We start from the raw sequence: 13,957 nt of genomic DNA, 5'->3' as shown, positions 1-13,957 counted from the left end.
GGAAAGCCGGAGGTTTTTGTAACTGCTTACGCTCTGCTTTTAAAAACTTTCACTTTAGCTGTTTTTAAATTCACAAAACTTATCCAGGCTCACCTGTGTTAAAGCGCTGCCTCCTAGCGCCAGCCAGACCCTCAGACACGAGCAACGCCCTCACCGCCAGCGCGGCAAAGGTGTAGCCACGCCCACTGCAAGGCCACGCCCTCTACAACCAGCACAAATGTGCCGACCTCCCCAGCGCAGCGGACGAGCGCAGCGGGAGCGCCGTTTGCGCGCCGAAGGCGCGCCTAAGGCAAGCCCGTCTGCGCCCGTCCGCGCACGACCGGGCCCAGGGCCAGAACCCCTGCCCGAAACATCCTACCCAAATATAAGCTACTCACGTAGAGAACTATTAAGCCTTAGACCCCCCCCCCCTCCTGTGATTACATCCATGACTCTAATGGACCTTTCACTCGCTGCGCCCTATGCAAACCAGCCCAGCTTACGCTCCCTACAAAACCTATCAAACCCGCCACCCTCAAACTTGCCTCTCTGAACTGTCGCTCACTTCCGAAACATGCGACACAGATTGCCCATATCCTGGAAGATCAGGAGATAGATATACTCTTCCTCACGGAAACGTGGCTCGGTCCACACTCTCAATCCGACATGGTACTAGCAACACCACTGGGCTACTGTATTCAGTCCCTACCTCGCCCTCTAGGTAGGGGTGGCGGTGTAGCCATCATCCACCGAGAACATTTCCACTGCAATACCCACGACGCGCAGATCACCGACGCAGAAAGCCTGCATTTCACCGTTAAACTTAACCCAACCACTTCACTTACAGGACTTCTTGTTTACCGCCCCCCCGGCCTCCCAGGTCCCTTTGTCTGCTCTCTTCTAGACTTAGTTACAACCCAGGCCTACTCCCTATCAAACTTTATGATAGTCGGGGACCTGAATATCCACCTAGAAGACCCGGCCGACTCGGTAGCCAATGATCTGATCCAAGACCTAGCGGCCCTCGACATCCGCCTAATAAACTCCGGAACCACCCACATCAAGGGCCATCTATTGGACCCGGTGTTTACCAGCTCTCCCTCGATGCTAGCGAAGGAGGCCCTTCCCCTCCCTTGGACACACCACTTCCTAGTCCCCTTCCAACTACCTAGTATCTCCAGGAAAAACCGAATGCCCCCCACCTATAGCAAGGATAGGACCTGGTCCAGACTCCCCACGGAAGAATGGGCTAAGACCCTTGAAAAATACATCCCTGCTCACGCAGAGGACCCGACCACGGCAGACAGAAGATTCAGGGACTGGATCACCTCCTCCCTAGACCTAATACTCCCACTTAGAAACAGGGAAGACAAAAACGGGAAACCTGGCTCAGCACCATGGTATACCGCGGACCTCAGAATACATCGCAAAAATTGCAAAAAAGCCGAACGACTCTGGAGAAAAAACTGGCAACACGCCAATAAAGAAGCCTACCAGTCTACGGTCAAACTCTATAAAGAGGCCATTAAATCAGCCAAAGCCTCATACTATGATACGCGGATACAAGAAGCATCTAACTCAGCCCGAGAATCCTTTTTAATCGTTAAGGAGCTGATCAAGGTCCCCACCACCTCCCCCTCCAATACCCCGAAAGTTGATAGAAGCAATGAACTAGCGAACTTCTTCAACGATAAAATCACCCGCATCCTGGTCTCCCTCCCACCCCCCAATCCCCCCAGCCTCACAGAAAGCCGTACACTCCTTGACCAGACTGAAAGTAACCGACGCCCCACTCTTCCTACATTCCGACCAGTCACCCCCCTAGAGGTTGAGCGAACCCTAACAAAAATGAAAAGTGGGTCACCCTTGGACCCAGCACCAATCAGGTTCCTCAAGACCGTTGCCTCAGTAATCGTACCCACTGTCACGGATCTCATCAACTGCTCTTTCGCCCATGGAACTGTCCCCGACAGCTGGAAGAATGCTGTGGTCAAAGCTCTCTTAAAAAAAACCCAGCTAGACCCATCGGACCTGTCTAACTACAGACCAATATCTCTACTCCCTGGGATCAGCAAAGTCACTGAGAAACTGGTAAACACTCAACTATCCCAGTTCCTCGAAACCAACAACCTACTCCGACAATCCCAAACCGGATTTCGCCCGGGCCAGGGAACAGACACTGCACTCCTCGCAGTCATCGAGGAGGCAAGGGGCATACTGGATTCAGGAGGATCAGTGGCAGTGATCCTCCTGGATCTAAGCGCTGCCTTTGACACGGTCAACCACCGTATCCTCCTGCATAGATTGGCGGACGCAGGACTTACCGGGACAGCAATAAAATGGATTGAGTCCTTTCTTACAGGGCGCACTTTCCAAGTGTGGGACGATAATCATCATTCATCCACCCTCCCACTCACCAGCGGCGTCCCCCAGGGCTCCTCCTTGAGCCCGACGCTTTTTAATGTCTATATGGCCCCCCTTGAGGACGTGATAACACCATTTAACATAAAAATGGTGAGTTACGCTGACGACACCCAACTAGTCGTCTCCCTGTCCCAGTTGATTGACCACCCAGAAAATCTGACCAACTGCCTCACAGGAATCCACAATTGGATGAATAACTCATCACTAAAACTGAATGGGACAAAAACAGAAGTGATGCTACTTGGAAAGCAATGGACGACCATCCCTCCAACACTATGGCCCGATGTGTTCGGAGAAATCCCCCCCCCAAAACGTGAAATCAAGACACTCGGGGTGTGGCTCGAACCACAGCTCACGATGAAAACTCAAGCAACTAAAACCTCGGGCACCTGCTTCGGGCTCATGCGCACGACCCGTAAAATCTTGCCCCTATTGCCACCTACCTCCAGGAAGCTTCTCATCCAGGGACTGGTGCTATCCCGCCTGGACTACAGCAACCTGGTCTATCTGGGAGCCCCCTAATCCACCATCACGAAACTCCAGCGGACACAGAACGCGGCGGCACGCATGCTTACCAACACCCCTTCCAGAACATCCGCCAAGCCAGCCCTCAAAGCCCTGCACTGGCTCCCAGTGCACCAAAGGGTGCAATTCAAAGCAATGTGTACAACACACAAGCTTTACAACGGATCTGGTCCAGCGATTCTTAGTAAAATGATCACTCCTTACACAGCAACCAGATCCCTACGATCTCAGAATGAGAACCTTGTCTGCACCCCCAGATTCAAAAGAACCCGTACAGGAGGTCGACAATTCTCCGTTCAAGCGGCTAAGGGCTGGAGCGCACTCCCTCGCTCCCTCAGACTAGAACCCAACTACCTGATTTTCCGCAAAAAACTAAAGACTCACCTGTTCCCTAAATAATACCCTTCTGTTGCTCTCCCCTCCCTTTCTTCCCCTCAACAGGATTTCAAGTCACATAGCGCGGGGATGCCCTTGGGTCACCAGGTGCTTTAGAAATCGCTAAAATAAAAAAAAATAAAAAAATTGTAGCCAAACTGGCTTCCGAAAAGGCTGCCACATCGAGGACAACTTGATTTCCATAGCCCACCTGATGGAAACAACCCTAGCTGCAAAAGGCAAATCAATGTACATGGGATTCATCGATTTCAGTAAAGCCTTCGATAGCGTTAGTCGGACCAAATTGTGGGAAAAACTGGCAAGATGGGGCATCCCACGGGCGCTACTAAATGCACTAATAGCCCTACACACGGACACCTGGGTTAAAGTCAGAGTAACATCGAAATGGTCTACCTCCAATAAAATTTTTACAAATAGAGGCCTAAAACAAGGATGCACTCTTGCACCATTACTTTTCAATCTGTACCTTGCCGACCTACCTGAATGGTTGTCCCGATCAAGAGCCTTCCCCCCAGGAATCGGTCAAAGTAAAATCCAAATTCTGCAATACGCAGACGATACCATTCTTCTAGATCAAACCCAGGTGGGCCACCAAAGATTGTTCAATTTCCTCGCCCAGTATTGTAACAACAATATGCTAGAAATAAACGTCAGTAAAACCAAAACGATGGCAATTTCACCTGCGAATGGAAAAAAGATCATGTGGTTTATAGAAGGGAAACCACTGGAGACTGTCAGCGCATAAAAATATCTGGGCGTCTGGATGGATCATAAAGGGAGATGCTCGGTGCATACAACCGAGATGCAGGCAGTGGCTCGTAGTCTAGAGGGGGCCTTCATGAGAACGAAGAGAGCTCTGCATTCCCAGGACTTTGTCCCTCTGATAAAACTGATCAACGCAAAATTCCTCCCCACAATCTCCTTTGGTGCAATAATTTTCAAAGACAAAATAAACAACTGGCTAGATAGAGCACAATCATCATGCTATCGTCGGGTCTTCCGATTGACTAACTCGATTTCCCATGCCCAAATCCGGAAAGAATTTTCTTTATCCTCTATGCGCTGGATTATGGGTGCAAGATACTTCTCATACTGTCTGAAAGCGAAACAAGCTAACCCCCATACGCTGAAGAGCTGCATATGGCTCCTGCTTAGTAACCCAACTACATCGTGGAATAAATATTTGACATTCTGCCTCAATTCCCTCGAAGCGGGGGACATATGGTCCACTTCCTTGCCCGATGAAATGAAATCGAAGCTTTTAACCAAGCAAGCTAAAATTCTATCAAATCAATCGGATATGCAACAGGTTCTCCAGCTTTTTCATGGCACCTGGGCTGCCAAACTATATGCCCCGAAAACACTACCATCTTATCTCGCATCAGCAATGAAGCCGTATATCAAACATCAATTAATGAGATTTCGTTTCGGCTTAATTCCGTTGAAGGCATACAAGTTTGGCCAAGCATACAAGAAAGAAGCCTCCTCTCAGTGCCGTTTCTGCAACCAGGGAGAGGAAAGCCTAATCCACATTCTGTGCATTTGCCATCGCCTTCGGGCGCAAAGAATATTCTGGCTGAGACCAATTTGGCTTCTTCTAGGCATCAGGACATGTCAAGAAGCGCTCGAGGCATGTATGAAGGGGGACTCAACACAGTTGGCGATTCGCTTTGTAAAATTCATCACAGAAATTAACTCCTTGACTCTACCATTCGAGCAAGCTTGAATTTTAACCCCCCCTAAGTGACATTCCCTTGTCTTTTCTGCTTTCCCTTCCCTTTACCCTACCCATCAATGTTATTGTCTTTTTTAACAGACTTGAATACATCTTTTTTACTTAAAAGGTCATTTTCTGTATGTGCATATTGCAATGATTTTAAATAATTGTGCAATCAAATTTTTTACTTACTTACTTACTCCCATATTGAGAACTGAACAGTTACACACCTGAGTGCATACAGCTTCTGTAGAGTTGGGCCCCCTAGCCTCTTTCCTTCCTTCATTCCTGACTTTTTATCCCCTATCCCTTGATTGTTCTTCTCCTCTGTCTTCTCCTTTCTATATTCCTTGTCTCTCTTCCTAATTCTTTCTTCAATTCTTCTCTCTCCTTTTTTTCTTCTCGCCCTCTTCTTTCTCTCTTCTATCCCTCTTAGCAACATCAGCACATTTGCTATTCTATATCACCAACCTTCTCTCACATGTTATGTTACATCCCTTATTTAATTGTACCAAACAGTTTAGACGTTACCGCTACTGTGCAATGCTACAATATAATGGAATGAATTCCGGAATTATATTTGACGTGCGTTCCAATGCTGAATGTTGTTTTGCCTTTCTATTATAAATAAAGAAAAACCTTTTTGAAGAAATAAATGCAACCTTAGGCAAAAGAAGTATGGGATACTAAGAGCCTGATTACGAGTTTGGCAGTCTTGGAACGGGTCACCACGCCAGCGCCCCAATCCATGGTCCTATAGGGCCCCATAAGTTTACTAACCCCCACACTTTTAATGGTGAGCTCACCGCCATTGAAAGGGAGGCAGTCAGGAAACTCCTAATATGCTTGTGGGTGCCACACCGCCCCACCAAGCATATTTGGGTCTCTGACTGCCACGCCACCAATACGAAATCCATGATCCCCAGAAGTTGCTGCCATCCTGTGGCAGTTCCACTGCCATATTCGTAATACGGTTGACGGACCACCAGTCTGGCGGTCCAGAGTCCACCACCACAGGTTCAGCGGTCTGTTGGACCACCAAACTCATAATCATGCTCTTAATATCTATTATTCTACAATGATAATTAGTCCAAAAACTAAACTTATGGTACAAATCGTTTAATACCCCTAGCCTTCTTTTTCTGAAATATGGACATTCCAATAGATATGTTCAAACATGGTAACCTTACTGGCTATGCCTAAGACTCAAGCTAGTCTTTGGATTTGTTTACTATCCAGTGCAGAGAAGAGTTTTCATAGAAGTTTGGAAAGAACACCCCCCCTTCGTAGTCAGGATTAGACAGATTTAAACATGCCACATTTTGTTAATCAGAAACGGCAATGACATGCTGAAAAAAACAATAAAATACTGCTCTACGTTTAAAATTGTTAAACTGATTACAGAAGAAGAAAATACACAAACATTTTCTTAGCATTTCTATTTACCAAAAGAAATACATCTAATAAAACGAGGAAATATAATGGCTGCATAAATGTACATGTGGTGAATTTATGAAACTGCTATGTTACATGCAAGATACCAATTCAGCACTGACCTGAAACCCATTGAATCCAGATGACATCATACTTTTTCATAACCGGAGTAAATTCTTGCAGGTTATAGCAATAGAGAGCTTCAACTTTATCCAATCCCTCTTCAAGGTAGTTTTGGGCCTCTTCAAGAAAGGGCTCCATCATGTCCACTAGTTCAATATTGTCGAATATTGGCAAGAGAACATTCTTGCTAACCCTTCCAATCCCTGATCCACAGTCCAGAGCATATCCAGTGCAAGCCTTTCCTGGGCCCTGTCCAACAAATTATTAAAAAAGGCAGAAGATGCTTGTTAAACTCAAAATAAATACAGGATCTCTTTGGCAAACTTAACTCATTGGCACATCTACCACAGATCATAAAATAGATGATACTCTCCCAAATATGTTCGAAATGCACATGTTTTAGAGAATTTGGGAGCCGAAGACATTTTCCAGCTAGGGAGCAATAGTGATGAATGTCATGAAGATAATCACCCTCTTGAGGTTGAGAAAGGAGATTAAGATCGCTTTGTTATAGATTAAATCAGCACATACTGACCTAAATGTAGATGAATTTGGAAGTAGTTACATGCAGTAGCTAAATAAGGGATGGTAAGGATTTAGTTGTATCGAGCTTAGTTTGTACCCTAATTTCTACAACTGCGCAAAACCTATTAGCAAATAATGCTGGACTGCATTAACTTGGACAACTATATAAGGGATAAAGTAACACTTTACGTACTATTATATTCTCGAGTTAGGCCCATGTGTCGAAGTAGCTTATTTCTTACATTGTACTCACACATAACAGTTTCAGCTGGGATCTTTTGCAAATATTCGCACGCACTGCAATGTTGGATTAGTTTCTCTGAAACTAACTTGTTTTCACATCTAGCTTCTCACAATATTATCACAACTCAGCAAAGTGATGGGAACACCGGCACTGCAGAAAACTTGTGGGATACGACCCCTCCATCAGCGGTGCTGTGGGAGCCGGATGGAACCACCTTTGCTCCATAAATATGCTACGAGGTTCACCTCTGGGAACGTCTGCTGATGTGGGCAACAGCAATGCTGGGTCTACCACTCGGAACGCATAAACAATTGGACTTTTCTGTGTGGGAACAAGTTAGCCTCTTTTAAATAAGAATATGAACCAAAACAGCTTTTTCTTTTTCTAGGCACCATGGATTTCTAAGTTCTTGAGATATTAAATGATAGAATGACTTAAAGACTTTTCAATATATATTTTAATGAGAAGCCCTCTTTTAGATGATTATAAGAGCAGTTTTAACACTATTGAATTGCCTTTTGCAGCAGAGGCTGCCGCAGGTAAGAGCGGTGGGGGGTATTTCGAGAGACGACCACGAGGTAAAATGTATTATATTTTTAATTTTCCCTTGTGATCATCCCTCAAAATAACCCCTCAGCCAGACCCACCACCCCACCGCTCTTACCTACAGCTACTGCAGCTGGTATGTTGGCTTTTTTAGACAGCTTTCTAGATATCAACCCTGAGTATGAGGAGTGGGTGTTATATTACTGGGTTAGGCCCATGTAGTCAGGCAGCTTATTTCTTAAATTGACCTCACAAATACAGTTTTTAGCTGTGACCTTTTACACATATTTGCATGCACAACAATGTTGGATTAGTTTCTCTGAAACTAAACTTGCTTTCGCATCTAGCTTCGCACAACATTGTCACACACCCTGAACATCATTTATAAGGTCTCCCTTCGCACTACGTAAAAATGTCATCACTATCTTCATCCATATATCGATAACATCACAAACCTTCACACATCGCAAGGATACTTTCTGTTATAAAAGATGAGCATCCTGACAGGTAAAGGGCTTGGATCGTCCCTTAGGGGAATTCTTGACTCTACACCTTCACACTTAAAGTAGAGTTCACATAGTAGGATTAGCCAAGATTACTGCCTTGTTTTATATGCCTGCATTTATGCATTGTTTCAGTACCAAGGTAGAACTATATCTACTATTTACACTTTAGGTGCTTCTAATCAAGTTTATCTGATCCTCTCTACTAATCATCACAGCACATATATTTTATGCAAGAATAACTTTGGTTCAATAAATATTATTGAAAATGTCCCACTGTGTATTCTCTGTATATTTCTCTGAGAATAAGTGAGCACGAGTGACTAAGCAAAAGGTTTTGTACTATTTCCACGATCCCTGAGGGGTAAGGGTTGTCATGTTCACTGGTTGCCAGAAAACCATTTGGTAGGTTAGACTGGTTTATGGTGGCATTGTGAGCTAGCTGGTTTATGGGCCAACATATCGTGCGGGATTGTCCGGAATCAGTCTTGGCACCAAGTCCCTAGTTAATGTTGTCCAAACTATGCGCAGATCCAATGGATTAGTAGGAACTACACAACAGTAATTTACATGGATATTGCAAGCCATCAAGGAGTTCCATAACCAAATAGAGGAACGAGGCCGGAGGCAGAGTTACTTTTTTTAAGGTTATAGAGCACCAAGGTGACTTGTATCCTTATCATGTATGCCAGGGGTTACTTTATCCCATATAATGCATGGCCACGCCAAATACCTTTACCACAAATTACTTAAAACCTTGGTGCCTAGCTCTTTTATATAAAGCATGTTTGCAAACATAAATAATAAAAAATAAAACCTCTATTTCAAAATTAAACACATCAAAAACCTGTTAAATATTTGTTGCAGACAGATATTAGACACAATTCAATACAAGTCATTTTTTTTTTAAATCAGCAGTTGCTCGAAATGTGTAGAAACGTTCAGAAAGAATAGCTTTTCTCTAATAAAGGATTGCAAAAATAAACATACTCTTTTTGCTTGCTATTATAGCCATTAAAATAGAGCGGAAGAAAGAAAAGCAAACTTTTGTTTTTGTTGCTTTAAACAGCTGCTTCAATTATGCTCTGTGACCTAACCTGTCTTACAGCTCAGCTGCTGGCTCCGGCAGCAGATACTGTGATGGCAGAACTTGACTGTAATAACTTATAATAGTCAAGTTCTTACATCTCTTCTTTATAATCACCGGCTGAGTGCATCACTAGTCAATGATTACAAAGAAATTAGAGATGTGCATTTATACAAGAATTATAGAATACCATTTTCTATATTCTGGATAAAGTACCCTGCCATACATTATAAGGATATTGCAAGTCACAAAGGAGTTCCATAACCATATGGAGGAACAAGCCCAAAGGCCGAGTTCATTTATAAGTTATAGAACTCCTTTGGGACTTGCAATATCCTTATCTTGTACGCCAATGGGTACTTTATCACTTATATTACGTGGCTACACCATCACCTTTCTCACAAACCACTTAAAACCTTGCTGCATAGCTGAATCATATTATAGAGTGAGCATGTTTTTTTAAACATAAAGAATACAAATAAAACCTCAAATGCCAAATTAAACACATTGAAAACATTTTAAATGTCTCAGATATTAGAAACAGTTCAATGTAAGTCAATTTAAAAAAATAAAAGCTGAAGTACCTCGGAATGTATAGAAACATGCATAGAGAGTCGAGCTTTTCTCTAACTATCTAAGAAGTGCAAAAAATAAACATGTTCTCCCTGCCTGTCGTTATAAGCTAGAAAAATAGAGCAGAAGAATGCAAAGCCACGTTCTGTTTACATTCCTTTCAACAGCTGCTTCATTTATGCTCCGTTACCTGAAATGTCTTTCATCTTGGCTGCTGCTCTGGAAGCAGGCATTGTGACATCAGAACTTACAATAGCCGAGTTCTGACGTCTTTCTTTATAATCTGCGACTGAGCGCATCACTAACCACCAATTATAAATTAAGGTAGAGTTCCTTTGTAAGGTTATGGAACTCCGAGGTGTTTTGGAATATACCTATTGTGTTCGACATAGGGTACTTTATCCATTTAATACATAGTCACACCATCACCTTTCCCACAAACCACTAAAAACTTTGCTGCATAGCTCTTTTTTATATGATTTCATTTCATTTGATTAGTGCATTTGTAAAGCGCACAAATGCCCAGGGGCGTCTTGCACTGTGGACAGGTGGGTTAAATAAGGTTGCCGGAGTAGTGTGGAAATCATGTTAATTGGAAAAGAGCCAGGTTTGAAAGATATGGAAAAGCAAGCATGTTTGCAAACATGAAGAATACAAATAAAACTTCTAGTGCAAAATGAAACACATTGTGGTGCATTTTGCTTTGTGCGGTGAGGGAGTGTTTGTGAATCTCTGGACCCTTATCCGCGGAGCATTCCTATTGTAATTAATTCCACTTCTTGCGGCCCCCGCTTCGCGGGCGCCGCTCGTGCAGTCATCAACGAGGGAGTGCTGTTTCTACCTGCTACACCTGAGGCAGTGCCGAACCTCGCCTTGAGACCGACCAACAGACGGCCAGCGGGACTGCGAGGACCAGCGTGCAGTGCAGCTTGGATCTGCCGCAGCTGGTCCTCTTCCCGCCTCCACCTTCACCTCCTCCTATTTAGTCTCTGACTTACCCGCGTACGCGGGACGCGAGCGGGCGTGCGCCGGACGAAGCCCGGGCCAAGGGCGGGCCCGTTCTAGCCCGTTCCAGACCGAACTAGACCGGACCGGGCCACGCCACTTGTGTTTAAATTCTCTTGGGACTAAAAACTGTATGTACTCTATACTAAACTATTGATTACGAGTGCCTGTGTACTATTATAGATTACGCGTTTTTCAGGATGGCCACTCGTGAAAGTAGGAGCAAGGCTGCAAAGGGGGGGGACAGCTAACAGGTACCCTTGACAACTTTATTACCAGAGCTAACTCGGTAATAGATCAGGGTATACGTTTAATGGAGCAAAGAGTGTCACTGGATCTAGCAGTGGCCAGAAGAATGTCACAGGACCCTGTGATGGCCAAAAAATCGTCCTTGAGTCACATAGCATCTGCTAGAACCCCAGAACACATTGAATGTTCTACTCTTATTGTGTCACAAGCAGACGTGCACCACACTCCTAGCTCACATCCTCAGGTACCTACCCTTACACAAGTGTCAACGCATTTGCTTAATGATCCCATAGTCCTTTTAGGGCCAGTTGCAGTGGACAATATTACAAACGAAACAATAGAGTTGGAGGTCGAGGAAGACGAGGCTAACACAAGACAACTACGTGGGAGGCGGGAGGGTGCCATATCGAAACGGAAACGCCCGACTGCTCCTGCTCACGCTAGAAAAAAGTAAAAGTTACAAAAGCACAGGGGAATAGGGACATAGCGAACAAAGAGGGGGAGAAAATAGGGTTTGTTCCACAGGCAGTACAGATTGGGCAGGATGAGGATGATGCTCAAATCGTTGTTAATCTAGATATACCAGAGGAATCACAGGATTCTTTACTTAGAGACGAGATGGGAGATAATAGAGCAGGGACGGCTGATGAGGGGACTGCAATCCTGCTAAAGAACATGGGGGAAATGTTTTAAAAACTTCTAACCCCACTGGAAACCAGATTGACACGTATAGAAAACCAGTTACTAGAGGTTGAAAAAAGTGTTATAACACTGGCAAGTCTCAGTATAGTTGGATTACCATCTAAACTAACCGGGGGTGCTGCCTTATTAGCACCAGCACTAGATACGAACACACCCCAGCCTTTGACCCAGGGAATGAGTGAGAACAATAAAAATGCAACTATGGTGAACTCAGTAAGTTTTGTTGCAACAGTTAAAAAAAACAGTAGAGGGCACTAATGTTATTAAGTCCAACCAGCAGGATCAGAAAGGGTATCAAATAGAGAGAAAACCGAGGGGAGGTTATATCAATCTACCACCAGATGTTAGTCCCTATGTAATTGTCCTGACAGGGGTCCCTGAGCTAGGCAACTAATACGAAGAATCCTTTTGGACACTCAAAAATAAATTATCTTATTGGCTAAATGAAAATAGGCCCTTGCCTACTCACATAAAGAGTAAAATCCTAATGGTTCGAAGGGTCCCTTGGATAGGCCCCTCAAGAAAATCAACCACTGGTGATTGTGTGGTAGTTAACTTTGAAGACCCAAGAACTGTGCATCATATATGTTCATGGAACTCTCAAGGAGGGAACTCCACAATTGAAACCAGACCACTTTTGTTTTTTTACCCACCCAGGACGCGTCCTGAAGGTGGCGGAAGTTGGACTAGGGTCAATTATAATGCTCGGAGTGGGATCCGTGATAGGGTCATGGGCAATCCAAACCAATGGGTAGGGGCACCAACTTTTAACAGATTTAGCTGCTTAGAAGCAGTAAATTGACTGAAGCCAATTGTGGGTTGTACAACTAGCACCAAAGACAGACCATGTATGTTGCGTCCTATGCTCAATCACGACCATAGGAAAGGACTTACAGAAGTCCTTAGTATTACTAGCAGCGAAGGAGTAGCTGTGGCAGCTTGTGCCCATTGGGACGGACCACAGGACCCATCAACACATAAACCAGGGTATATAAATAGTGTCACCATACAGGGAGAGCGAACTGAACCCCTGGAAGGACAGAACTCTATGGGAGAGTTATCTATGGGAGCTATCACTTTAAATATCAGGTCCCCAATCTTGGAGCTACCACCCACGAGTAGCAGTAATGATAAGATCCTGAAATTCATATCATGGAATATAGCTGGTGTAATAAAGAACCTGAGGGATCCCGATTGGGCAAAGTACATTGATTCCTGTGATTTTTGCCTTCTTCAAGAATCATGGGCACTCAATACGCCTCATAGGGTAGGCTATACGTCTTTTGGAATTGGTGCCATCCCCTCTGTAAGGGGAAGGCCATCAGGCGGTTTAATCACCTGGGTCAAAGTAACTTTGAGGATCCAGGTAGAAGTTATAGACACAAGCTTGTTGGACATACTGGCATTAAAAATTACAAGTAGAGAAGGGAAAATACTCTATTTAATTAATGTCTATAATAGACCCGCTTCAGTATCCAAGGAATCATTAACTTTGGCAAAACTCGACTCCTTAAGTAGAATAGTTGACAAAGAAGCTGTTATTATAGCTGGCGACTTAAATTGCAACTATGAACCAATCCTAGGGCTGAGCGATGTTTTTGATGAAGAAGACCAGGCAAATAACATTCCCTTGTTGGACAATAATGATCCTGTACATTGTTCAGTTCTGGCAGTTCAATTAGTGAAGTTGTCCGCGGAACATGGTCTTAGGGCTTGTAACGGACGTCTCCCGTCGGATACGTCCAAAAAACCAACATTCCTCAGGAACAATTGCAAAAGCAATTTAGATTTTGTAATAGTTTCTTTGACTATCTGGCAGCACATGATCGACTTAGAGGTGAAGGACAGGATGGAGAGCGATCATCGTACCTTGGACTTACAGCTAGAAGCATGCTAGGTCAAGGGGGCTGGGAGTGCAAAGATAA

The 13,957-nt window shown here is 44.3% G+C and overlaps 1 protein-coding gene across 1 annotated transcript in view; it reads right to left on the bottom strand.

Moving 5' to 3' along the window:
• The window catches only part of NTMT2 (N-terminal Xaa-Pro-Lys N-methyltransferase 2), a 623,657-nt gene that overhangs the window by 244,277 nt on the left and 365,423 nt on the right, over positions 1–13,957 (bottom strand). Inside the window, exon 3 of the mRNA XM_086936491.1 lies at positions 6,598–6,847. Coding sequence (XP_086792617.1) covers positions 6,598–6,847 — 250 coding nt within the window. The remainder of the gene's footprint in view (positions 1–6,597; positions 6,848–13,957) is intronic.

This window comes from Lissotriton vulgaris, chromosome 1_1 (assembly GCF_964263255.1).
Source record: "Lissotriton vulgaris chromosome 1_1, aLisVul1.2, whole genome shotgun sequence".
In the NCBI taxonomy this organism is placed as follows: Eukaryota; Metazoa; Chordata; class Amphibia; order Caudata; family Salamandridae; genus Lissotriton; species Lissotriton vulgaris.
The sequence above is the reverse complement of the archived record's forward strand: the minus strand, read 5'-3'. Positions and strand labels throughout refer to the sequence as shown.